The sequence below is a fragment of the Equus przewalskii genome, chromosome 14 (genome assembly GCF_037783145.1).
Source record: "Equus przewalskii isolate Varuska chromosome 14, EquPr2, whole genome shotgun sequence".
Classification (NCBI taxonomy): domain Eukaryota; kingdom Metazoa; phylum Chordata; class Mammalia; order Perissodactyla; family Equidae; genus Equus; species Equus przewalskii.
Window position 1 is genome coordinate 28245197 of NC_091844.1, and position 27986 is coordinate 28273182.

A 27986-nucleotide genomic window follows, 5' to 3' on the forward strand; every position below is an offset into this window, starting at 1 on the left:
GGTGGTAAAACTATTTTGTATGAAACAGTAATGGTAGATGCACATCATTATGCATTTGTCAAAGCCTGTAGAACTATACAACACTAAGAGTGAACCTTGATGTAAACTATGGACTATAGTTAATAACAATGTATCAATATTGGTTTATTAATTGTAACAAATGTACCACGCTAATGCAAATTATTAATAACAGGGGATACTATTCATAACAATAAATGCCTACATTAAGAAAAAAGAAAGAGCTCAAATAAACAACCTATGTTTACACCTCAAGGAACTAGAAAAAGAACAAACTAGGCCCAAAGTTAGTAGAAAAAAAGATGTAACAAAGATCAGAGCAGAAATAAATGGAATAGAAATGAAAAAGACAATAGAAAAGATAAACAAAATAGACAAAACTTTAGCTAGACTTACCAAGAAAAGAAGAGAGAAGACTCAAATAAAATTAGGAATGAAAGAGGAGACATTACAATGATACCACAGAAATACAAAGTATCATAAGAGATTACTATAAGCAATTATACACCAACAAATTGGACAACCAAGAAGAAATGGATAAATTCCTAGAAACATAAAACTGACTAATTTTGGGGCCAGCCCCGTGGCCAAGTGGTTAAGTCCACGCGCTCCACTTCAGCGGCCCAGGGTTCGGATACTGGGCACGGACATGGCACCACTCGTTAGGCCATGTTGAGGCAGCATCCCACATGCCACAACTAGAAGGACCCACAACTAAGATATACAACTATGTACTGGGGGTATCTGGGGAGAAAAAAGCAGGAAAAAAAAAAGAAGAAGAAGATTGGCAACAGTTGTTAGCTCAGGTGCCAATCTTTAAAAAAAAAAATGACCAATTTCTTCTGATCCATGAAGAAACAGAGAATCTAAACAGACCAATTACTAGTAAGGAGATTGAATCAGTAATCAAACCCCCCCCCAACAAACAAAAGTCCAGGACCAGATGTCTTCACTGGTGAATTCTACCAAACACTTAAACAAGAATTAATACCAATCCTTCTCAGACTCCTCTAAAAAATAGAAGAGAAAGGAACACTTCCAAACTCATTTTACGAGACCAGCGTTATCCTGATACTGAAACCAGATTAGGGCACTACAAGAAAAGAAAATTACGAGCCAATATCCCTGATGAACAAAATTCTTCAACAAAATATTAGGAAACTAAACTCAACGTTACATTAAAAGGATCATACACTGTGATCAAGTAGGATTTATTCCAGGGATGCAAGGATGGTTCAACATCTGCAAATCAATCAATGTAATATATCCCATTAACAATATAAAGGATAAAAATCATAGGATTATCTCAATAGATGCAGAAAAGTCATTTGACAAAATCCGACATCCGTTCATGATCAAAAGTTTCAACAAACTGGGTATGCAGGGAATGTACCTCAACATAACAAAGTCCATATATGACAAGCCCACAGCTGACATCATACTCAATTGTGAAAAGCTGAAAGCTTTTCCTCTAAGATCAAGAACAAGATAAGGATACCTACTGATGCTACTTTTATTCAACAAAGTACTGGAATTCCTAGCCAGAGCAGTTAGGCGAGAAAAAGAAATAAAAGACACCAAAGTTAGAAAGGAAGTAGTAAAACTGTCTTGATTTGCAGAGGACATGCTATTATATATAGAAAACCCAAGAGACCCCAACAAAAAACTGTTAGAACTAATAAACAAATTCAGTAAAGTTGCAGGACACAAAATCAATATACAGAAATCAGTTGTGTTTCTATACACAAATAACAAACTACCAGAAAGAGAAATTAAGAAAACAATCCCATTTACAATTGCAACAAAAAGAACAAAACAACTGGGAATAAATAAATTTAACCAAGGAAGTGAAGGACCTGTATACTGAAACTACAAGACATTGGTGAAAGAAATTGAGGAAGAAACAAATAAATGGAAAGATATCCCATGCTCATGGATTGGAAGAATTAATATTATAAAAGTGTCCATACTACCTGAAGCAATCTTCAGATTCAATGCAATCTGTATCAAAATTTCAATGGCATTTTTCACAGAACTAGAACAAAAAATCCTAAAATTTGTATGAAACCACAAAAGACCTCAAAAAGCCAAAGTAACCTTGAGAAACAACAGAGCTGGAGGCATCATGCATCCTGATTTCAAACTGAATTACACAGCTATAGTAATCAAGACAGTATGGTATTGGCATAAAAACAGACACATAGATCAATGGAACAGAATAGAGAGTCCGGAAATAAATGCATGCATACATGGTCAATTGATTTATGAAAAAGGAGCCAAGAATATACATTAGGGAAAGGATAGTCTCTTCAATAAATGGTGATGGGAAAACTGGACAGCCACATGCAAAGGAATAAAACTGGACCACTATCTTACACCATAAGCATAATCAACTCAAAATGGACAAAATGGTCTTGAATGTAAGACCTGAAACCATAAAACTAGAAGAAAACATAGGCAGTAAGTTCCTTGACATTAGTCTTGGAAATGATTTTTTTGAATTTGACACCAAAAGCAAAGGCAATGAAAGCAAAAGTCAACAAGCGGGACTACATCAAATCAAGGATATTCCGCACAGCAAAGAAAACCATCAACAAAGTGAAAGGCAACCTACAGAATGGGAGAAAATATTTGCAAATCACATATCTGATAAGGGGTTAATATCCAAAATATATAAAGCACTCATATGACTTAATAGAAAAAAACAAAGAATCCAATTAAAAAATAGGGAGAAGAACTGAGTAGACATTTTTCCAAAGACATAACAGATGCCTAACAGGTACATGAAAAGGTGTTCAATATCACTAATCATCAGGGAAATGCAAATCAAAACCACAATGAGATATCACCTCACATCTGTTAGAATGGTTATTATCAAAAAGACGAGAAATAACAAGTGTTGGAGAGGATGTGGAGAAATGGGAACACTTTCATACTGTTGGTGGGAATGTAAATTGGTGCATTCACTATGGAAAATAGTATGAAGGTTCCTCAAAAAATTAAAAACAGAACTACCATATGATCCAACGATTAACTTCTGGGTGTTTATATCCAAAGAAAATGAAAATATTAGCTCAAAAAGATATCTGCACCCTCAAGTTCATTGCATCATTTACAATACCCAAGACATGGAAACAGCCTAAGTGTTCATCGATGGATGAATAGATAAAGAAGAAGCGGTGTGTGTGTGTGTGTATATATATATATATATATATACACACACACAATGCAGCATCCCACATACAAAATAGAGGAAGATGGGCAAGGATGTTAGCTCAGGGCCAATCTTCCTCAGTAAAAAGAGGAGGATTGGCAGCAGATGTTAGCTCAGGGATGATCTTCCTCAAAAAAGGAAAAAAATTAAACCACATGGTAGAAGAGGCAACATACTGATTTGTCAGAGTAGGAAATCGGTGTGAAGAAATACAACTCTTTCTTCTTTTTTTTCTTAGAGGGTAATAGAATATGAGCCTAGAAGAACTCTTTGAGATCATCGAGTACAGCTTTCCCACTTTCCAAATGGGCAGAGCAACTATATGCTGAGACGCCTGGGATGGGCCCAGTTTATGCCAGTTGTTCCAGAATAATAATTAATAGCACTTCCTTTGACTATAGAAATGTCTTGGTTTGGATAATAAATTTTGTGATCATCCTGTTGAGGAGGAAACTGAGATTCCTAGAAGTTAGGGGGCTTTCTTCTCTGTCTTTAAGCTTTTTCTTTGATTGTAACTGGATAATATATATATACACACACACAATGGAATATTAGTCAACCAAGAGAAAGAAGGAAATCCTGCTATTTGCAACAACATGGATGGATCTTGAGGGCATTATGCTAAATGAAATAAGTCAGACAAAGAAAGACAAATGCTGTATGATCTCATTTATATGTAGAACCTAAAAAAACCCCCAAATTTATAGAAACAAAGAACAGATTTGTGGTTGCCAGAAGTGGGGGATGGAGGATGGGCAAAATGGGTGAAGGTGGTCAAAGGTTCAAACTTCCAGTGATAAGATAAATAAGTCCTGGGGATGTAATACATAGCATGGTGACTATAATTAATAATCTGTATATTTGAAAGTTGCTAAGAGAGTAGATCTTAAAGGTTCTCATCACAAGAAAAAAAATTATAACTATGTGAGGTGATTGATGTTAACTTATTGTGGTAATCATTTCACAATATACACATAAATCACTGTGTTGTATGCCTTAAACTAATACAATGTTACTTGTAAATTATGTCTAAACAAAAAAAATAATAGAGAAACTGTGGAGGTAGGGGTAGGGTGGGAGTACGTACCTGGAACTCTAAGTACTATCTGCTCAGTTATTCTGTGAATCTAAAACTGTACTAAAATAATCTATTAATTATTTTAAAAATTGTTCACCAACTCAAGACACGCTGATGAGAAACGGGCAGCAGAACGCCCTTCCCAAGAGCAGAAGGAATTCCAGCTGCCTCTGTGTGCATGGAACTAGTGGGGGCTTTACGTAGCAGTCAGGCTTCGTAGCAGAATTCTGAATTATGGTTCTTGGTAACTCTTGTTCTTGCAAATTCTGGTTTACAAAGTCAGCTTTAAGAAACCCTTAATAACTCACTTCTCTGATAAGTAGTTCATGTCGTCCTTGGTTGTTAGTAAAAATGGCCCTCGATGGAAATGCATATGGCTTTCCCATAACAACCAAAGAGGAGGCTTGACTTTGAGGCTAAATCTGTGACCCACTGAGACTCTTTCCTGGACCATGTGTGAAAAGCCATGTGTGGTCATTGCTGCTCTGGGAAAGCAAGAATGGGGAGTTGGGAGCTCTGCTCATTCTAACAGGATTCTAAAGCATCACGGACATCCCTTCCAGCAACTGTTGAGTGGTTCAGAAATAGAATTCTGTCAAATGCAAGCCTCAGGGCAGTGGCCTTTTCCAGGGATCCCATGTTTTCCATTCTGCTTCAGTGGCCCCAGCTCTCTGTAACTGGAGGCTATTAAGGAGAAATGCCAATTTTCAGTAACTCTGCCTCCCCCCTCTTTTGTCCAGTGCCCACAGACTGCCGTTCCATCCACATCGGACTTTCAGTTCCCACTTACCCTCAAAGGAAAAGAGACCAAAGGGGACATCTTTCAGGCCTACAAAAGGTCCGCTGGGGCCTGCAGCCGGACAAGCCACAGCAGGAACTGACCAGTGCAGGGAGCATGGGAAACAGCCGAGACAGCAGCGTGGAGCATGTCAGCAGGACCCGTGAGTTCTTGAGGGGTGCATTCTGGGGAGCCATCTGCTGATGATCCAGATGGGGCACAGCATGGGGAATTCCCTGGAGACATGTGAGTGACGCCCCACAAGGCTCAGGTCTCCCAGGTCCCCTTGGCTCTGCTGCCGTTAGGGACCAGCCTCCCCGCTCAGGGCTGCCTTTAGTCAGGCTGAGCCCCCGTCTCTCTCTGGTGACTTTGAGACCTCTGCTCTGATCCCATTCCGTGTTGATTTCATGGTTTAATTCTCAGAATTATTTCCCTCATTTCCAAACTCCTAGGGGCCACACGGCCATTGCCCTAAGAACCAATAACAAACATGATTGGCGTGAAGCATTGTGCTCAGAGAAGGGGACTCCTTCCTCTGTTACCTCCACCCTCTTGCCTCATCTGAGCTTGAAGGAGTGGTGCAGAGTTGTCTAGGCGCCCCGCACTGTAGCTGGCAGACCCTTGGGAAGCTCTCTCCCAGGTCAGTGAAGCCCCTGAGGCCTTCCTTTGCTACCGCAGAAATCCGTTCTGGGCTGATGAAAAATCAGTCTTTTGTTCCTTTCTGTGGAAAGAAAAGCAGCAATCTTAAGAGAAGTGAAAAGATGGAATCCTTAGAGTACCACTGTGACATCTTATTCTTTTGAGACTTTGCTGTTTCTAGGACATGATTTCACTCCCAGCGTATCCCACATCTGCCCAATTAATAGTATTTAATTGGTTTCTTTTATCTATATCCGCTCTCTTGAGCAAGGCAAAATTAGTTATTTTACCATCTAAACCTGCAAAGGAACGTCGGAGGCAGGAACAGTGTTTTAGTGTCCCTGTAGGAGGAGACCTGACATACATGCTCCCAAAGGCCATCCCAGCCCCCCTCAACCCTGCAGCCGCCCTGAACAAATGCTCTCACGAGCACAGGTCTACCAGGGCCTGTGGCTTTTCCAGAGTAAATGTGTCTGTGGGAGACAGGTTAATGAGGAGTCCTTTGGAGGTGTCCAGTGTAAGAGATGAGCTCTGATTAAAATATGTGTGTATACACATCCACACAAACATGCATGCACACTGGGGACCCAGAGGAGAGCAAGCCTGGTGGGAAGACCTTCTGCTCCCCATCTTGGATCTGGACGCCTCCCACTCACTCTCTTGGGCATTCTCCTGTCACCCCACCACCTCTCCCACATTCAGGGACGAGGTCACCCTTTGAAAGCTGAGTCTGCTGGGTCCCTCCTGAGCCAGAGAAGAGGAAAGTGACTTAGACTTGGTGCTCTCTGCTCAAAGGATTTGGAGGAGGCCTAATAAACGGTGTTTATTGATACGACATGCTGCATCACAGAAGTAATCGTGAATGGTGGATTTTATGATGTTTCGGTGGTTTCTGCTTCAGTTAAAGGGACACTGGTTTTAACTGGAAATGAAAGAGGAGAGAAGGTAGAATCTTTTGAGACATTTGTACATTCAGTACATTCCCTTCGTGATCTGCTGTTCCCATGCCTGTGTGTTACTGGCTTGTCCTTGGCATGGCTATGGAACAGGACAGAGAGAATGGGAGAGCCTAGGAAGACAGGAAATTTCAGGCTGTGTCTTTCAACCTAGAGTAAAGTAAGGACCCCTTTTAAAGGGAAAATAAATTCTTGTTGACCCGTGAAAATGCATTTGTACATTTGCAGATCCCCGGGGGGCCATAAATCCTAGTTTGAGAAACACTATCTTATTTAAAGTTTTATTCCATAAAAATGTCCTCTAATTTTGAATTATAAGAACAGAAAAGTTTTGCCCTTATATCTGATAAAAAAAATCTTTTAAAGATTATCGTCAAAATGAAAACACAAAATTAAAAAATTCAGATAGAATTCACCTATCCCTAAGAATACATTCCAGACCCCAGTTCCAGACACACTGGTTTAAGGGAGCCACAAAGCTTGCTAGCAAGTCAATAGCCACAGCGATTTTTCTGTGGCCTGTGGGGCCAGCTTATTCCTGCCGTTCTCCATGGGGTGGTAGAGGTTCACTCCTCAGTCATTCACTTCTTCCAAGCCAAATGGATGTGTGATGTACACCACATCACAGGGTCAGTGACAATGACCTGCGGAAGGGAAAACAAAACAGTGCAGCATCATTTTACCTGCATCATCTAGATAATTGCCTGAATCTCCCCCTTTTCTTTGCTGTAGGGCACCTGACCACATGTGTTCTCCCTCTCTGAGTCTCCTGTCTATTCTGTGAATCCATCCGGACAGCACAGGGAGGGGGTCCAGCTGGCCTGGCCACGTAGCCAAGTGGGAACTCCCACTACAGAGAGGGTGATTGTGCAGAATGTGGGGGGCCTGGGCCACGCTGGGGAGGCTAGATGGCCTGAGTGTAAGGCAGGCTGTACAGATGAAGGATTGACAAGAGACCCCTTCAGTTCCTGCCTCACGGAATAATGACAAAGCGCCAGCAAGACAATGTATGTGAAGGAGCTTTGTACCCGGGAAATGGTAGTTCATTATAATTTTCTTAACTAAAGGCATAGTATTAATAAAAGGAAGATATTGTTATCCCCGTCTTCAGATTGGGGGATCAAGGTTCAAAGAGATGTAGTGTGATACAGCTGTGCTCAGTGAAGCTGGGATTTGAAAACAGGTCTATTGACTCCAAAGCCTGTGCGTGCTCCTTCCACCACACTGCTGCCCTTCGTAAGCCGTCACTGGTCAATCACCACATTCAACACGGGCTGAGAATTACATCCTTCCAAGCAGTGGAATTGCCTAATGGTGAAAGGGATGGGTAGGTAGGGAATAATATGCCATAGCAGTTGGTTTGTTTATTCTCTCTCCTTACCACCCCTTCCCCCAGTGTGAATATAATGTTAGGAAGTCAATACTTAGCAGCCGATCAATTTTGACTCAAGCAGAACATATATGAGGAATAGAATTCAAGCTGTGGTGAGAATCGGTAAGAACCATGCTACCTTCCTGGAAAGAATGCATATTCTGGCTCTGAGAACCTCTGGAGAGGCCATTAGGAGCAAGTGGATTAGAAGTAGCTTTAGAAATACGGCTGCATTTCTACTTTTCTCGGCTGGTAGTAAGAACCGGAGCTAAGATCCAGGAGAAACAAGATTAGCCAAGTCCAGCCTGGGGCTGTAGACTCTGGAGTCGCAGCATCTTCATCTGTAGAGTGAAAGATTGTTGTAAGGGGGTCACCTGTTTCAGTTTGCCTGGGACTGACTGGTTTCCCAGGATGAACGGCTTTCAGTGCTAAAACCAGGTCAGTACCAGGCAAACTGGGGTTGTTGGTCACGCTAAGTTGTTGTGAGTTGCTAAATGCTATGTAAACAGATATAAAATACTTCACATGGTGCACGGTGCATGGTAGGCACTTAACATATCTTAGTTCAATTGATATCCATTAACCCAATTTAAGAGCAAGGAGCCCAAATCTTTTTCCTCTACAAGTGGATGTTGGTTTGGTTTGGCTGCCTTCACTGGTACCAAGGGCTTATGAGATCCTTCTGATGGAAGGGGTACGAAAAATTCAGGCCTTCTTCCACTTGCCAGGTATTAAACAATGCTTGGATCACTAAAAGATCAAAACCGCCCCAGGATGAAAGTAAAGGGGGAAAAGGCTGTTTTCTAGCCAGACATTTGAGTCTCATACATACGGTTCCAAGACCTTAGGACCAAGGACATATTTCAAGTGGTCTTTCTTTCCCCATTTCTAATGAGGAAGGAGCAAGGGTTGGGACAGAAGGCACATTTATCTCTAAAGCATCTCCTCCACGAAGGAGTTCATGAGACAGGCTGTGTTTCTAATGTAGGAACAAAGAAAATTAGGTTTCTTTTAGAGTTTGAAGCTTTAAAATGGGGTGGCTTCTTCACCTTTGTCTTCCTTCCCAGTTTATATCTTGGAGGGATACAAGAAGAGAGAATGGGGGAAGGAAGAAGGAAAAGGGGAAAGAATGAGGATCATTCTAGACCTTTCATGCCCCCTTGGGGGAGGGGATAGGCAGGCAGGAAGGCAAATTAAAATTTCCCAAGGGAAACCTGTGTTTACTCTTTTCTCTCTTCTTGCTCTTTGACACCTTACAATCTGCATCTCCTGGAGCTGTGGACATACACAGCATTCCCTCCCCAGCCCCAAGGGCTATTCTAAAATCAAACACAAACACAAACAAAAAATCCTATTGGAAGAGAATCCTGGGTTAGGGGCCTTAAGACCTTAAGGGAAATTAGGGTTGAGAGCCTGTTTGCAAGTGACCCAATGAAAGTTGTAATAAATATAAATTTTTATAAGCCATGTTTTAGCAGGATTTATCTTATTCCTTGAGAGTTAGCTAATATGGACTCCAGCCTCCTCACTCACATCCTGGGGGAAGTCCATGCCTTTGCCTAAATTTCTGTGAGTTCCCAGGGGCCTCCAGTCTCAGTGTCTCACTCTGGCTTCAAGTCCCTCCCTGGTGGGTGTGCAGACTTGCTGTTTTACCTCCTGTACCTGTTCTCTGCTTTCACCTCCAGGCTGGCTCAGGCATGGAGTTCAGACCTTCTTTGCTTTCCCCCAAATTGGTCTCATATGGCATGGATGTGAGTGGCAGACTTTGTTGAAGGTTCAGAACCATGGAGCAGTTTAATGTTGCAGAGATACACAACCTTTAAAACGAGATACTAGATAGCTCTGTTCTTAAAAACCCTCTGGCCACCAGGAATTTCCCATCGGCCTCCGACCATATTTTTGGCAATTCCCCCCATCTCCACTGCCCTTCCTGAGTCCTCTCGCATCTCCTTGCTTCTCAGCTTTTGGGCCCCCTCTCCTCACACACACACCCTCACTCCCCTCACTTTTCAGTGACATCAACTTCCCTCTGTCTCCATCTTGGCTCAGGGCCCATTTTTGCACACCTGAAGACACATACTACGTTGAATGGAACACAAAGACCATCTCCTGTAGGTCTAGCCCTTCAGCAACCTTGAAGACTTGAAAGAAGCCTTGATATCTCCCTCTCCCCCTTCTCCCTCCACACTGGCCTCTGCAAGAGGAAGGAAGCAGTACCAAGATTCAGTCTCATGAATGCATCTCTTAGCTTAGAAGGAAGAAGCAGCAACTGACTGTTTTGATTTTAATAAAAATTTATTCACTTTACCATATTTAAATTCACTAAAACAAAACAATAAGAACCACATGCTAATTGAAGACTATCAGTGACATTCCATATATCTTAACTTACGAATAATGGATGTGATACAGTCAATTGCTGTTTACTATTTTGTTTCTCCAGAAATGTCAGAATCTCCTCCTCCAGGGCTCAGGAGATGAACGTCATTGTTCTCTTTTCTGTGTGGGGTCTCCTGCAAATGCTCAGGGTCTCTCTGACTTCACACTAAGGTCGATGCTCTTCCTGGGAAAGACTGGAGGATCTCTTATCTAAATTTCTCACCCAGCCTTGGCTGAGTCTGCCCCTCACAACACGTCAAGATCTTCCAGCCTTGGTTCCTCCACAAGAACTTTTGGGGAGCCAGCCGTGTGCTTGCCTGGCTCTGTGGGCCATCAGTCACAACTTCCTCCCTTAGCTAGGGCTGCGGCCAGGGCCAAGGTTTCTTTCCCTTGATCTTCCTTCCTTTGGGCCTGCTTTGCCTTTACTTTACCCCCTTCTCTTTTACTGATTCCCTTTTCCTTCTTATTCTAACTGGTCTTACTACACTGACCCACATTCTCTTATAACTCTTACACTTGTAGTTTTTAAGAAGGTACGCAGAAGAAAATCTCCATACCCTAGAATTTCATATAAGAGGGACTCATGATTAAGAGGGTAACTTTATCTCAAGTGTCAGAAACCTACTTGAGCTGGCTTGAGCACGGAGAGAGAGAGAGAGAGTTTGTGTGTGAGTTTACATTATAAGACGAACGGAGTTTCTCACAGTCCCACAGCAGAACAGATGGCCAGGCTCAGGGGGTGGGCACAGCACCCTCTCAGTCCCCTTTCTGGCATGGCATGGTCTCTTCCCCCTGCTTCTCCTGTCAATCTGCTTCACTCCTCTCTCTCTGCAGCCCTTTCTGCTTCTCTGTGCCCTCAGCTTCCAGTTTACATGTTCTCTTTTCCAGAAACTGTCAGGAAAGGTCCAGCTATCTCAGAGACCCAATTCTAAATTTCCAGGCTTGGGTCAGGTGTCCAGTTAGTTGTTTCTGGTCCAATTAACTGTAGCCAGGGGCTACAGGTCATGCATTCCACAAACACAGCTGCCAGGGGGTCATCCTTTTGTGAGGTGTGGGCTGGGACAACATCCCCAAAGCTGCCTACGACAAGAGGGATTCCCATAAATACTACAAGTGGGCAGATTCTCTCTTCTTCCTCTCTCAGCAAGCACATTTGGTGTTTATGGACAGCTTTCTAGACAAACAACTTTACTGTGCATGAAACTAGGACTTGGGGCCTTCAGGTCGCCTCTCAAGACCCACCTCATACAACTGCAGGCATGACTTTGGAATCCTCGGGTTTGTCCCCCACTCCCCAGTGCTCAGTGGCCCTGAGCTACCCAAAGGCCTCTCCCCCACGCCCAGCTCTGCCCTCTGCCCATTTCCTTGTTCTTGGCTGCTTTCTTGCTGAGCCTGATCCCAGCTGATACGCTCATGAGTGTTAATCAGTAAAATTCATTCACCCAGCAAATACTGATTGAGTGCCCACGCTGTGTGAGCCCTGTGTCGGGGGCCAGCAGCCTGATGGGAGCAAGACAGACCCTGAGCTCTTGAGGCTAAAGGTCTAGTGTTTCGTGTGAAGCCTAAGAAGGAGGGAGCCTCTGAAAGGACTGGCCCAGACCCGAGGACCCCAGGACCAAGTCCTCGTGCTGACTTCTGATGGTCCTAAATGCCTCCCAGGTCTTACTAGGAGCTGAAGGCCTGCTGGTTCGGAGCCCACTAGATTGTTTTGTGCTTTGCTCATCCAGTGACTACACAGTCCTCACCCAGTAAGAGCACGATTCTGCTTGCTTCTTTCAGTGTGCTTCCTGAGGCTTGTTCCTGCCGAGGTTGTGTTTCCCCCAGCCACTGCTAGTTGAGTCCATTCCTACAGTTGGGTCATCACTATATGACTCTCCCTATGAGCTATCCACCAGAGGGGCTATTAATACCAGTGGTGTTTCTCATTATGTGGATTAACTTCTGACATGCCCTGTAGGGCCAGCAGTGCATTAGAGCCAGTCTGATCCAGGAGCCCAGCATGTGGTGTGCTAAACCTTCTGTGGGCAGAGAGAGGGGAGGGGCCTCTGGGTGCAGGGGTAGGGGGATAGCACGGGAGTATCATCGGCTTTTAGAAGCTGGAAAGGACCGAGCCCTCGGAATGTTTAACAGGGCTGGGCTGGTGACTGGTAATGAGGGAGGAAGGTGTCAGACCCATTGGCAACAACAATAACAGTGATATCATTTATTAGGTGAGTGGTGTATGCCAAGCAGTGTGCCAACCACATCACATATATTATCTCACTTCACGGTACCACAATCTAGTGAAGGAGGTGGGATTCTTCTCACTTTATAGATGGGGAAACTGAGGCACAGACAGCATAATGCCTACCTTAGATCCTACTGCTAGTAATCAGCAGAGTCAGGATTTGAATCCACATCTGGGCTCTTAAAGCACCACATGAGTAGAGAGAATCCTCTGGTATCCTTGGTGATCTCTCCTTGGATGTTTCTCTGGGGTTTCGAGGTCACCCACAGCCCCTGACTCAGTGTGGCGTGCAGTGGCTGCCTAGGGGTGCTCAGGAGGCAATGGGCCGGCTCCAGCCACAGTGCAGTGTGAGTTGGAGAGCTGGAGACCCTGGGAGGGGCCCATCTCCTCACTGTCCCGCCCTGCTGAGGAGCCCACCAAGGCAGGAACTCCTGGATCATGGCATTTGCTAGGAGCCCAGGACTAAGCACAGGCCCTTGAGCCTCTGCTGCTGCTTCCTCAGCTTTAAGGTGGGCATACTTGATCCTCGGGCCTCAGGGATAAAAATGTGGGAAGTGGAGCCAGCCAACGGGGCAGCGTGGGGTGGAGGACGTGGTCAGACTTTGCTCCCCTCCAGGCTCCCCTAACCTAGGGTCTGGGGGGCCTTCTGTGCTGTAAACTGGGTCTCAGTTTTCTCATCAGTGAAATGAAGGGTTTGGACTCAACCACTGGATCGCTAAGCTCCCTCTCAGCTCTAGGACTTAGCGAATTCAGGGTTCAGAGCTCCTTGAAGCAGCAGCCGCTCCGTGACCTCTAATCAACCTTGGCACATTCTGAGTACTCAGTAAGCACTTGTTGAACCGAACCCAGGAGATTAGGAGTTTCTCAGCAGAGCAAAACAATTCCCCCGTGAGGTTCACCACACACCCTCAAGTGACCAGTTCCCACTGTCTGTGGGGTCTCAGAAAACACCAACTAAGTGATGACAGTCAACAGTTTGTCTTAGAAGTAGATGAAGAGGGAGAGGATCGGGAGTTTGGGCTTAAAGTTGAGGAAGGAGAGAAACTAGCTGCATGGAACATTATTAGACCAAGCGTGGTTGCTGTGAAATGTGAGACCCCCACAGCAACCCTCCCCCGACAACCCCACCTCCACCCGGGGCTGTGTGGCTGAGAACCCGGCCCTGCCAGGCCACTCTCCAGCCAGCTCACCTGCAGCCAAGGCTCTTAAGGAGGCCCTGGGGAGTCTCAGGGCAAATCCTACCTCTCCCTTTATAAAGGGCTCCGCGGAGAGGTGCCTGGGCTCCCCTCGAGCCCCCAGGCGTGGTGGGAAGGGCTCATGGGGGAGGAAGGAAGGGGCAGTTCTGCTAGTCCTCTACAGGCCCTGTAAACCTGCCCCCGCCCTGGCTGCTGAGGGGACCCGGCTGCCTGCTTGAGGTTCTGCTGTGGCCTCTGAGCCCTTCTCTCTCCAGTGCACCTGAGAACTCCCTCTCCCTCTCTCTCCCTCTCCCCCTCTCTCTCCCTCTCCCCCTCTCCCTCTCTCTCTCTCTCTTACACACACACACACACACAGCTCTCTCATACTCACAAGATCTTTAATTCACTCTCTATGTAGTTTTCTCTCTTACACACTCGCTCTCACACTTACTACATCTCTTTTCTCCCTCACATACCGCCCTCTTTCTCCATCTCCCTAGTCTTTCACACATTCCTTCCCTCTCTCCCTCTCCCTCGCCCTTTCCCTCTCCATCTTCTCCTCTCCCCACGCCTCCCCTGGTGCTTAACTGGAAACAAAAGTGAGTTTGTTGTGGCCGGTGGGCAACAGACGTGTGGAGGCAGCAGCCAGGGTGGCAGCAGCAGAAAAAGGCTGGGGCCAGAGGCAGTGCCGACAGCTGGAGACCCCAGTGCTCAGCTATTCCAGGGAGCAGGTAATGTCCCAGACGGGCCGGTTCAGGCATCCTGCTCTCTGCCCTGTCTCACCTTTCCATGATTGTTCCATTTATTTGCCTTCTTATCTGGCATTGAAGGGGGAAGGGGATTCTATACTTAGGGAGCGGTAGACACAAAGGTCCAAGGAGTGACGCCCCCTCCTCTTCAGAGAACTGTGTGTGGTCTGATGTGGCTGGGGTCCAGGGCACGTGGGGTCAAGGGTGGCTGGGGTCTGGGGTGTCTGGGATTGAGGGTGCCTGGGGTTGAGTGTGACTGTGGTCCAGGGCATTTGGGTGAGGGACATGACAGAACCTAGAAAGGCAGATTAGAGCCAGGTCACAAGGAATGTTTTGAGCCGTGTCATAGACCCTAGGGTGTAGACCTAGCCAAATCAGACCCCAGTAGAGAGCTATTGAAGTTTTTTCACCTGGAGAGTAACAGGGTCAAATCTACATTTTAAAAGAGTAGTTCTTGAACTCTGATCCCATGGAGAATTGGTGCGCCCTTTCAGAATCAAGCAGTCAGTCTTCTCCCAATTTAAATAAAAAATAAGGTTATTTGTTCAATTGTTAGTTTTTCTTCTGCAAAATTTCCTTAAACCTTTGATGTCTGCTAGTGTCAGCAATCAGTAAGTCAATGAAAAGCAAGTAAGTTTAAAGTAATAGAAAAAGTCAGAAATAAAATCCACTTAAATAAGTGAAGCCCATTGAGCTATATACAGATGAATTAATAGTATTTTCTGCTATTAAAATTATTTCTAACTCATATGGACAATATTTTATGGTGCTGCCCAATGAGCACCATGACTCCCAGGAGTCTGTCACATGAACATGTTTGAAATGTTTTAAAAGCAAACTCGGCTGCTACATAGGGAATGGGGATGGATGGGGGCACCAGAGGCAGCGGGATCAGTAGGTGGCTATTGTGGTGCTAGGAACAGGAGATAACAAGAACCTGAACCAAGATGGTGGCAATAGATGGAAAAAAGGGAGAGAGCTAAAAAATATTTAGGAAGCAAGTGAAAGAAGTTAGTGTCTGGTTGGACATGGATGGCATGAGAGAAGGAGGCTTCAGGAGTGAGTCCAACATGTATCATCTGGATGGCTGGGTAGTTAGGGGTGCTATTGATCAGAACAGAGGAGGGCAGGGTTGGGGTGTTGGAAGAATGGATGCAGAGTGTTTTGAATATGTTGAGGTTGGCTCGAGAAGGCTGCAGAACTCCCAAATGGAGCAGTCCAGTTGGCAGTTGGAAATGCTCAATACAGGCAGGACCTGGAGACGTGGGTGACCTTGTCTATAGGGTGACATCCTAAAGAACACAAGATGGACCAGGAACAGTGCAGAAAGATAGGGGAGAAGAAGGCCAAGGAGGAATCCTGGGGAAGATCAAGATTTAAGTGAGACAGGCAAGAGGGGCCAGAGAAGGATATTGACAAGGAGTCCTCAAAGAGATATGAAAAAATATCAAGAAAGTGCTGTATTATGAGAGCCAAGAGTGGCATTTCAATTCAGAGGGAGTGGTCAGTACCACTGATGTCCAAGAGAAAGAAAACAGACCATAGCTTCACAGCGCTGTTGGTTTCATTGATTTTATTAACTTGTTGGTTTGAGAATAAGATAAAAAGAGAGATCTGATGGTGGGGTTATAAACTCAGGTGCATAGCATAAATGAGATTAGCAGGGTATAGTAGGGAGTAGTGGGGACCGTGGCAAACTAAAATGCGTATGCCCACCCAAAGAAAGCAGCCATCACTCAGCTCTAATTGATTGTTTCCAAGCAGGAATGTGGGCACAGTCATTAGAATATCTGAATTTTCAAGAGAAGTCAGAAATCTGGATTTTTATATGAAATCTCGCAATTCTTTATGTTAGCACCTATTTCAAAAATTTTTATACTCTATGAGGGCTGAATTAAACACACTTTGAAATCTCTGCCTTAGTGTGATGGAGCTGAACCAGTTGCAGCCGGTTAGGAAGTGATTGGGTAAGGAGGAAGTGGAGATAGCAAGTGTAGACCACTCCAAGAAACAGGGAAAACGAAGGGAAAGGAGAGCAGGAGAGCCTGAAAGGCAGGCAAGATCAGAGAAAAGTATTTGAGGGTAAGAAGAACTGTTTATAGGCTGACAGAAAGAGAGTGGAGAGAGAGAAGTTGAAGACCCAGGTAAGGAAAGGCTAGTTGGCAAAAATGAAGATCCAGCAGAAGGGAATGGATGGGGCCAGAGACGAGGCTGGAGGAAGGACTCTTCAGCTCAAAGGAGCAGTGGTAAGGACATAGAAGGACTAGAAGAGAGGAAGTTGATGGATTTCATGCCTGGAGGCCTTTATTTTCTTGATGAAGTGCGGTGGGAGATGGATTAAGAGGCTTGAAGAGAAGAGCAAAGGTTAGGAATGGCATCGAGGGACATGGGAAAGGGTGCCAACAAGGATGAGTGGAAGGTGGCTGTACTTCTGAGATGTGCTGAGAGTGGAAACTCTCCATTTGCACAGGTGGGTGGTTTTCTCCAGCAGGGGCCATGGGCCTAGGTGCTGGGATTGGTGGTGAAGGGGATTAGCACCCATTCCATTCCAGGCCCTGTGTCACATGACTTGTTCTCCTTATCTGATTTATTCCTCCCAACAGCCCTGTTCACTCAGAGTGACTTCACTCAGGAGTAAGTGGCAACTCTGAGATTCACACCCATCTCTAGTTGGATGGAAGACCATTGTGTACCCTGCCTCCACCATACCACTGTACCACACTGCCTCTCCCCATACCTTCAGGACACACCTGCAGAGATGAAGACTGGGCCATTGAATTCTTGTTGGGACATTGGTTGGCCAGTTTTATTGGGAAGTCAAGGAGTAAGAGAGTGGAGTGTGTGATGAAAGAGTAGTTGAAACTATTGACCATTGGGAGTCCATGGAGAAATAAGTGAGGGCCAAAGGGGATGATACACTGAGGGGATAGAGAGGCTTGGAGGAAGGGGAAGACTTGATGAAGCCCAGGAGACAGTCAATGAGAGACTGAACCAAGGGCAGGGGCAATGGGATCAGAGAGGAGGGAACGTATTCTTAAAAACTCTCAATATGGAAGTGGAGATGAGAGAAAGAGGTGAGGTGAGGCTGACTCCAGGGTGTGTAGCCTGTGCACTTGGGTGGACAGTTAATGCCTTTAACCAGGGCATTGACGTCATGTCGTACCTCTGTCTCTTGCTCACCGTGCTCTAGACACACTGACCAGTACATTCCCACCTCAGGGTCTTTGGAACACTTGGAGGACTCTTCTTCCAGATGTGCAGATGTGGCTCATTCTCATCTTTCAAGTAATGATTCAAATACACCCTCCTCAGGGAAGCCTTCCTTGATCATGCTGTCTAATGTAGTTCCCTGGTCATTTAATTATTTTTTTCAGAACACTTATCACTACCTTAAATGATCATTTATTGGTTGGTTTACTTGTTTATTGTCCATCTCTGCCACTAGAACAGATGTTCAAGAGAGGGAGGACATATGGCCCTTCTTCACTTCTTTGTTTTCCAACACCCAGAACAATGCCAGCCACATAATAGGCATTCATTAAACATTGAGTGAAAGAAAGAAAGAAGGAAGGAAGGAAGGGAGGGAGGAAGAGGGAAAGAGAGAGAGAGAAAAAGAGAGAAAGAGAGAAAGAAAGGAGAGGCATGTTTGGGGAAAGGTACATGTTCAGTGTCAGAATGCTGACTTTTAAGGTGCCTGAGAGACACCCAGGAGGTGACATCCAGTGGGCAGTTGGAAAGCAGAGTAGTAGCTCAGGAACAGGCTGTCACCTTGCCCATGAAGAAGGTGGGCCCATGTGGCACACTGGCGCAAGCACATCCTTCACATGCCTGCCCCTTCAAGGCCAACGTTGGAAGTTGACTGGTTTGGGGCCCGGTGGGAGAAAGGATCCCTCTGGGTTTGCTCTGCTTAAGTTGGGTCAGAGTTTTTCTTACTTCACTTTTCTATTCTATTCCCCATCTTTGCTGCTGCCCTGGCTTTGGCCATTTTCTGTCCTTCTTCATTATTGGCTACAAGACCCTGAAGTCCGAATGCATACTAAATCCTTTCTTCTCTTTTATCTCAGAGAGTATCTCAACCATCTCCAACCCACTGAGGCTTGAATCTAGCTTCGCCCAGAAGCTGGGCTTAGTTTTACTGAATTAGGAAATACTTTTCCCTTGTACTTGTCTCCCGCTCTGTTTCAATTGGCCTTGCACCCCTCCACCTCCCATGGAGCACTCAGCAGACCCTGCTGCCCTCCTTTTGTAGGATCTCCAGCTGCTGAGCAGCTCCAGGACATCCTGGGGGAGGAAGATGAGGCTCCCAACCCCACCCTCTTCACAGAGATGGACACCCTGCAGCACGACGGAGACCAGATGGAGTGGAAGGAGTCAGCCAGGTGAGGCAGAGCCCCAGGAGGGAGGTAGAGGGGCTTCCTGCTGAGGTCCACCTGGGGCCCAGGCTGAGCCGACCCTCTCGGTGGGAGGGGTTATTGGCCAGTGGCATCTCGCACCTCGAGTTCTGCCAGGGCACTTCCTGGCCCCTGAAGACCTTCCCTTTGCCTTCCTTGGTGTCCAGAACTGGGTTGGACACTAATGAGCAAAGAGAAACTTATGGCTTTGTCTTTATCTCAAAGAAATTAAAACCGTGAGACCATGAGAGAATAATACAAGGGCACATATACATATTCTTTCATGCCAAATGGTTCAAACTAAATGCTGTAGGAGAAGGGAAAGCACCAAGTGGGCTGGAGTAGACAGGAAGGCTTCCGGGAGGAATGAAAGTGTGTGCGAGGGAAAATCCAGATGGAGTGATCCAGTGGGCTGCTGAAGAAAAGGGACTCGGCAGAGTCTGTGGTGGGACAAGCAGAGTAGAGCTACGGAGGAACGTGTGGGGAGCAGAGAGAGCTCTGTATGTAGGGGCAGTAGAAGGAAGAGAGGAGCCAGAAGGCTGGAGGGGAACCATGTAGTGAAGTCACAGGAGCCGATGGAGGATCAGGGTAAGGAGTAGTGCTGACCATACCCCAGTGCTTGGGACAGAGCGGCCTCTAAACTGAACTGGACTGGTCACTGGTAACAAAGGCTGCCGAGAGCCAGAGGAGAAGGAAGGATATGGTAGGTGGCAGCAGGCAGGGCTGGTGAGAGGAGCAGGGACCCTAGGAAGGAAGTTGACAGAGTCTGGAAGAAAGACTATACCAATGTTTCTCAACCTCTTTTTGTGTTAGCCCCTCCCAAAGAAACTTTTAATTTAAATTAACTTTGTTAAATTAGAATTTGACTTAATTTTTTTCTTTTTTTGTTTTGGTGAGGAAGATTGGCCCTGAGCTAACATCTGTTGCTAAACTTCTTTTTTTTCTTCTTCTTCTCCCCAAAGCCCCCTAGTACATAGTTGTATATTCTAGTCGTAGGTCCTTCTATTCTGCTATATGGGACGCTGCCTGGCATGGCTTGATGAGCAGTGCCACGTCCATGCCCAGGATCTGAACTAGTGAAACCCTGGGCCGCTGAAGCAGAGTGCACAAACTGAACCACTCAGCCACCAGGCCAGCCTCCTAATTTGTTTCTAATAAGAGAAATTAAATACTAAGGAATAAGATTTTGTGAGGTAGGGTTGAGCTTTGGAATGCCACAAACCATTGTAATATCTAAGATTGTTTGCACCTGCCCCAGTGGCCTAGTGGTTAACTTCAGCACGCTCTGCTTCGGCAGCCCGGATTCACTTCCTGGGCACAGACCAACACTGCTCTGTTAGTGACCATGCTCTGCTGGCAGCTCATATACTAAAAAATAGAGGAAGATTGGCACAGATGTTAGCTCAGGGTGAATCTTCCTCAGCAAAAAAAAATTTAATAAAATGAAATTGTTTGCTCCCCCAAGAACCAATTTTCACCCCCTTAGGGGCAATATTGCCCCAGTTGAGAATGAATGGACTAACTGCCAGCTGTGCCCAGGACTGACTTGGCCTGGGGGCCACCATGACGCCCAGAGCCTGGCAGCTGCCGCTAACCACAGCCTGGGCTCCTCTCTCACCCACCAACCTCACTCACCTGGGTAGTGGCTCTGCAGAGTGGGGAGGGGCCGGTTTCCACATCTCCAAGCTTCCCAGCTCTTGTCTCTCCTGGAATAAAGGCCATCTAGTGGACTAGCAGATCCCTGTGGGCCTCAGGGAAGGAATGAATTCCTAGCCTCACGGCTGAGCCCAATCCCTGTCTGGAAGCTGTTGAGCCTGTTCCTAACAGCTCATTCAGTGAGCCCTCGCTGTGTGCTCAACGAGTCACAGGCCCATCTTGTTCAAGCTGCACATCAACCCTGAGGAGGTAGGAACTATTATTATCCCCATTTTATAGATGAGGATACTGAGGTTTCCAGGGGCAAACAGCTTGCCAAGGGTCAGAGCTCGCAGGGAGCTGACGCTGGCTCCTAGCCCAGGCCTGTCTGACTCCCCAGCTCGACGGCTTATGCACTTTGTCATGCTTTCCCCAGTTTCTCAGCCACCTGTCTCCCCTTCCTCCAACTTCCAGGGACTCTGTTTTGATTTCCAGGGAAGGACATAAGTCTGGAGGGAATTGCACTGGGGTTGGAGATAAAGGGGAAGCCACAGAGCCCGGGACATCTATCCAGGGCTGACAAGAGAGGGGCGGACGTTTCAAGTGACCGGGGCCCAGTCTGGGCTATTGTGGGTTAGTGCCTCTGAGGGGCTGGTGCCTCGCCTGACCAAGTGCCCTTCCTGTCTGAGTCTGGCCAATAGAGAGAAGCAAAGTTAGGAGGAGCCTTCTTAGAGGCCCAGGAGAGAGAGGGTGCCTTCTCCCCACCCTGAGCAAGGTCTGTATCCAGAACCCCGTGCAATAATGGCCAGGACCAGACCCTCCAGGGGGCCTACCACATACACCCACAGAACACTTGCTGAGAAGGCCTCAGGGCCCTCAGAGACCTGATTGTCTGTCACCATAGACAAAACACCCAGTTTCTAGTCCCTCTGAGTGTGATCCACAGAGCCTTCCACACTACAGACCCTGCAATGAAACTGAGCAATTATGGGTGATGATGTTTCTAGAAGGAAGCTCCTCCTGAAATATAAAAGGGGCTTAGGGGTTACTATTTGCAAGCTGATGGCTTTCCCCACAAGGCAGGCTTTCTGAGGATAGTGTCTAAGGGGACTCTGGAAGGGCCTCAGTATAACCAGAGTGGACCTTAAACCAAAGTGAAGGGAAGTGGTGTCTAGAAGAAATTTAAATGGCTGAACCCCATTCCAGGCAGATCTCAGGGAGGAGCAGCCTGAGGGACAACTTGGGGGCAGGAAGCAGTTGGGGGAGAGAAGCTGAGGGCCTCCCTACTTCCATCCCTTTTCTCTACTTCTGCCCTACCCTCCTTTAATCTCTCCTGCTAACCCCATCTGGTTTCCAGCTCGCTGTTGGAGGTATGACCAGCCAGCCTCTAGAGAGGTCAGAGGAAGGGTTTGGCCATTGGCCAACAAGTCCACCTGGGCCTGGACAGCTGCTGCAGCCTCCTTCAGGCAAACTGCAATAGTAGAGGTTCTTGGGGCCAGGCCTGTTTGGAGTCTGTCACCCCCACAAAAGAATGGGAAGCATTTCCCTCAGCTAACAGTCTGTGGGGTCCACTTAGGAGGTCTAGGAAGTATCCAGAATCCAAGAATCAGCAAATCCTAGTGGGTTCTAGACCTCCTTGGAGTAACAGGGGAAATGATGGGGAGGTGGGGACAACCCTTCGCACAGGCCCTGGGAGGGTTGCAGGTCTATAACCCACATCAAAGAGAATGGGGAAAGGGGCCCTTTAATAAAAGTATTTAATTTGCTGCAGGAGTGTTTGCTTTATTGAGTTAGGAGATTAACAGGGTGAAAAATCTCAAATCCGTAAGGAATTTTCCCCGGCGGTGCTTTGTCAGAGGTTATTAATTTGGGGGATGTTTTGGGCCTTGGAGAAGGAGTCACCCCTGGACGGATTTAAATGGCTTTTTCAGCTCTGCTGAGCCTTGCCCCTGTGTGTATAATGGGGACTGTGTATGCAGCCGTCATTTCTAATGTGATCAATGCTGGTAGGTCAGCCTGTTAATAAGATAGATTTTTGTTAACTCTGTCTCTTTAGCATTCCCCGCTAGGGAAATGCAGCTGGCTATATGCTGACACTGACCTTGCCTGAAGGGAGGGCTGGGTGAGGTGGGGCGTGGGTGGGGACCCCGTGAGCAAACAATTTACCCAGCGTTCCAACCTCTCTCAAGCCACAGTCAGTGTGGCTGCAAGGGAGTGGGGGAGGTGGAATGACCTGAGTTGGAAGCAGCGCAAGTGTGGAGGGCCCTTGGGGGTTACTCAGAAGTAGCTGGAGCTCAGAGCCTTCCAAGAGCTCTGAAACAAATTCCAAATCCAGTCTCCCTCTGATCTCCACTAGGAGCAGACCAAAAGCGTGAACTTGCCAGGAGGTTCTTATGAGGCACACATGCTCTGAGAACATTCCTGAGATGACCAGGAAAGGGCAGAAAGAGGGGCAGGAGAAGTGGGTCAGCTTAGTTGGGTCAAACCAGATCAGTACATTTTCAAAAACCCTAAATGTTTCTCTGCACGTAGGCGGGAATGCTTTCTCACTCTATACATGATGGAGGAGAACGCCGGAACTGTGCCTCAACCCTGGGACTGCTCCAGCTTAAGATCTTGCAGAATGTCTTCCCAGCATTGTTTCCCCTCTTAGTCTGGGGCAGAATGCAACCCCAGCCTTCTGGTCTCTCCATTCACCTGGGATCACCCTTGTGGGGCCAGAGCTGCCCACTATGTATAAACCAGAGTGGGAAGCTGAGTGCACCTAGCGCAGAAGTCAGCCAACCTCATTTGTTCAGTCAACTCATATTTGCTAAGTGCTTACTATCTGCGAGCCCTGGACCAGGTGCTGAAGATACAAAAATGAAGACGGCAGATGCCATCCCTGTCACTTGGGCTCTCAATCTAATGGGGCACAGAGGTGAAGAACCAGGCATTTGGTGATGGGGATGCTATGAAAGTACAGTGTAGGGGCACCTAACCAGACAGCAGGAATCAAGGAGGACGTCCAGGAAGAAGAGATGTTCACACTGAGACCTCAAGGATGGGTTAAAAGTTAGCCAGGAGAGGCTACAGAAGGGAGAAGTGGCCTCTGGAACAGGGAAAACAGACACACAGAGAAACAGGCAGAACTCTGTGGCTAGATTGCCAGAAGTTTCAGGGGTGATCATGCAGTCTTATGAAGCCCATGTGGTGGAGTTTGAACTTGATGTTGAGACCTTCGGAGGACTGCTTAGGGGTTTGGGGTGGGAGAGGGACAAGATCGTCTGTTTGAGAGAGATCGCTCTGGCTTCAGTGTGGAGAGTGGATTAAAGGAAGCAAGACTCAGCCAGTTTGGAGAGTTGTCTAGGAGAGAGGTGATGAGACCCTGAACCAAGATGGAGAGAAGGGGTGGATTTGAGACATATTTTTTTTGAGCATGTAATTTATTTTATATATGTAATTTGAGCATGTAATATACATATGAACATAATTATATGCTTTCTCTCTATATAATATAGAGAATAGAATTCCTTTTAAATAGACTTTACTTTTTAGAGCAGTTTTAGATTCACAGCAAAATTGAGCAGAAAGTACAGAGATTTCATATATACCCACAGTCTCCACACATGCCTAGTCTCCCCACTGTCAACATCCCCCAAGAGAGTAGCACATTTGTTACAATCAATGAACCTGCATTGACACATCATTATCTCCCAAAGTCCCTAGTTTATATTAGGGTTCACTCTTGGAGTTGTACATTCTAGGGGTTTGGACAAATGTATAATGACCTGTATCAGCCATTATAGTACCATACAGAGTAGTTTCACTACCCTAAAACCCTCTGTGCTTCATCTACTCATCCCTTCCTTCTTTCTCCCTAACCCCTGGCAACCCCTGATCTTTTTGCTAGGTTTGAGAAATATTTTAACAGGTAAAATTGACAAGACTTGATGGCAGATGGCATATGGGGGAGAAGGATAGTCAACGAGATGCCCAGGTTTCTAGCTTGAGCACGTGAGTACCTCATGGTAGCAATTTAGGAAACACCAGAGGAGGAAGTAGTAAGGCTCTGTTATATTGGATTTGTTTTGTTTTGTTTTGGAGGTGGTTGATGATGAGTTCCATTCTGGACATGTGATGTGTGAGGAAACCCCGAGTGGAGATGTCCAGCAGGTCATCATGTAGACAGAGAGATCTGGAGTTCAGTAGGGAAGCATCAATTTGTGAGCCATCAGCATTTAGATGAAGATCAAATCCATAGAAAGGGATAAGGTTGGCCCCTGAGATCTGTGAAGTGACGAGAACACCCAGGACAGAGCCCCCAGGAGCACTAACATTTAAGGGATGGGCAGAGCAGGCAGAACTCACAATGGAGACTGAGAAGGAGCCACCAGAGAGGTAGGAGGGGAATGAAAAGAGTGCTGCATCCTGGAAACCAGGAGGAGAGAGACATTAGGATGGAGGGAGTGGCCAACAGGTGGGGGAAGAACTGAAGAGCACCACAGGATGGAGCGACCGAGAAGACCTGGGGGGGAGATGGGCCAGTGGGTGGAGAAGAGAGTCAGAAGGACGAACGTGGGTTCAGTTGGACAGTTCTTCCAAGATGCTCATCTTGGAGGACAGGAGTTAGAGAAGTCTCTCAGGGAGAACAGGGGTCAAAGGAAGATTTTGGGTTTTGTTTTTGAGGATGAGAGAGATCTGAGCAGATTGAATGCTGACGGAAAGGAGCAGATGAAAGAGAGTGGTTTGAAGATGCGAGAAGCAGAGAGGCACTGCTGCATAGAGGGTGCGGGGCCCCAGGGTCAGGTTTGGGGGCTCCCCGAGCCAGGAAGGCCCACACCTCTCCCCTGTGATAGGCTTGAAGGAGCAGAGGCCAGGGCAGCTGCAGCAAGGTTTGGAGGCTCGTAGCAGGAGTTGAGAGAGTTCTGGGCTGGTGATTTCCAGACTGGTCTCTCGTTTGAGGAGAGGAGAGTGGAAGAACAGCCTGGAGGAATTGCAGATTGTCAGGTGGTCCTGAGGCAGGTGAGCAGCTCCAGGCCCCATGGCCATCCTGTTTTATTGCAGTGGAGCCACGCTTGGAGATTGGTGGTCAGATGAAGGTTTTTAATGTTGTTTGACTTTGACTTGATGCTTCTCTACGGGTCTGAATAATCACACTATTTGTCATTATCAAGCTACTTTCACATCCAATATCTAATAGGGTCCTTCCCTCTCTCTTCATTAGTCAAATGCTGATACCAGATGCTTCTGCTGGGCAAGCGGGAAAAAGTGGTTTTATATGAATCAGAACCCGGATCACGTCTCAGGTAGAAGTGGGCAAGGTGCTGCCAGGCCTCAGAGGCCCAGGTTCCAGCCAGTGCTCTCACCTGCAAGTGATGTGAACACAGAATGGGCCATTCTTCCCCCAGGGGCTTAGTGATCACTTACAGTTAGCACAGCCCAGCTGGTAGGAGGGTGGAGGTAGGGGAGGGTGGAGGAGGGGGTCTTGCATGAGACCAGCAGGGACTACCTTCAAAGTGCCTGCAATCAGGTTGGGGGGACACCAGTCCACACCCATGCAGACAGCCAAGCAGTGGCGCAAGGCCATCACATGATGGACCCAGCATGGTAAGATAGGAGTTGGCCAATGAGTGTGATAGGAAGGTTAGTTAAGTGAGGAGAGAAGGCAGGACTCCTCCTGATGGGGCGTGACTGGCTGGCAGCTCCTCAGAGCCCCTAGTGGCTGATCAGCAGGGGGACCACCTCCCCCTAAACAAGGACATCCTTGGATAGCTTTCACAGTTGTAGTTGTTGAGAGCAGAGGAAGCTCACCATCAGACCACCTTACATGTCAAGACCCCAGTTGATTTATCTATATCTATATATCTATATCTATAGATATTTACATATCTAAATATATGTATATTTTAACTTTTTATTATGGAAAATTTCAAACACAAAATGTAGAGAAAATAGTATAATGAACCTCCATATATCCATCATCCAACTTCATCAATGATTAATATTTATCTATTTCCCCACCATTTATTTTTTGTTTGCCTTTAGGGGTTTTGTTTTTGCTGGAATGTTTTAAAGAAAATCCCAAATTTTGTAAACATTTTAGTACAGATCTTTATGAAATTAGGTTTCTTTTATAAATACAGACACAATGCCATTATACCTCCTAACAAAATTGAGACGAATTCCTTAATATGATGAGATATCCAGTCTAGATTCAAATTTCCCTTATTGTCTCAAAAACATCTTTTTTTACTCTTGGTTTGTATAACTTAGAATCAAAACAAGGTCCACACATTGATTTTGGTGGTTGTGTCTTCCTTCTTGTTAGGATCAGAACCGTCAGACTCTAGAGATGCCAAAGGAGTCTTTGAAAATCCTCTGGTAGGCGCTCTTTGTGCTAACCTAAGAGCCCCCCATCCCATATGTCCAGCTCCAACAATCACAGCCTAAGTACGAGTGAGCTGTCTGGGCCTGTGTATGATGCTCAAGGGAGAGAGAAATGCCATTGTCATTGCCAGGACATTTTAGGCTGTAGGTAGCAGAAACTCACTCAAGCTAACTTATGCAAAAAGAGGACAGCGTCAGCAGGATATGGGGTGACATCATAGTACCCAGGGATGGTCAGATCTGTTAGGGGCTGGACCTGGGAAAGCAGGCTGTCCTCTCTCTTTGCTTCTGATCTCTGCTTCTCTCTGGAATCTTCTTTCCTCTTCAGCAGCTGGCTTCCTCCTCTTGTCCCTGCCCTTGGCCATTCCTTAGCCTCCATGTGTATGTCTGTTCTACTCAAGGGACCATTCCAGAGTGCATCGCTGTTCCTCAATCCCAATTCCTAATTCTTCAAAGTGAATCTGATTTGCCCAACTTTGGTTGTCATCACTGTAACCCAGATCAGAGTTACAAGGAGGTGTGGTGAGGGTTGCCCATGGCCTGGGGAGCACATCCCCATGGATGGCAGCAGAGCGGACACCTCAAATACGTCTTTTCCACAGATGTAGTGGTGAAGATATGCATTTTATATAATCTAGTCTTTGGCTGCTGTTGTACTCATAATGCCAACCAGAGCTTTCAGAAGTCTTCCATGAGAATATAGATGGCAGGGGTTTGTAAACCCTCCCCTGTCTTGGACAAGCACCTCAGAGCTCATGCTGAACCTTTGGACGTGGACGTGGACTGATGTCACCACAGCACCACAGCAATCCCTAGGCAGTGGAGAGTGAAAGCTCTACCCTGTGGGTCTCGGAGAACTTTGAAAAGCGTCTTATCCACACCTTTCTTCTTTCATCCTAAAAACATTTTAAGAGATTTTGTGTTAGGTTCTGTGGGAGAATTTAAATAAGTAAGATATGCATCTTCTCTGGAAGTACTTAAGATCTAGTGCAGATGTCAACAGACT

General features: G+C 46.3%; 1 protein-coding gene across 6 annotated transcripts in view; it reads left to right on the top strand.

Moving 5' to 3' along the window:
- The window catches only part of SLC4A5 (solute carrier family 4 member 5), a 116456-nt gene that overhangs the window by 32931 nt on the left and 55539 nt on the right, over nucleotides 1-27986 (top strand). For 5 of the 6 annotated variants that reach the window (XM_070572338.1, XM_070572339.1, XM_070572342.1 and 2 more), the window contains 2 exons: nucleotides 5051-5251; nucleotides 18835-18964. In XM_070572338.1, the coding sequence (XP_070428439.1) occupies nucleotides 5051-5251; nucleotides 18835-18964 (331 nt within the window). Of the gene's footprint in view, nucleotides 1-5050; nucleotides 5252-13833; nucleotides 14568-18834; nucleotides 18965-27986 lie in introns of those variants that run through there. The other variant, XM_070572343.1, reaches the window with a different exon arrangement.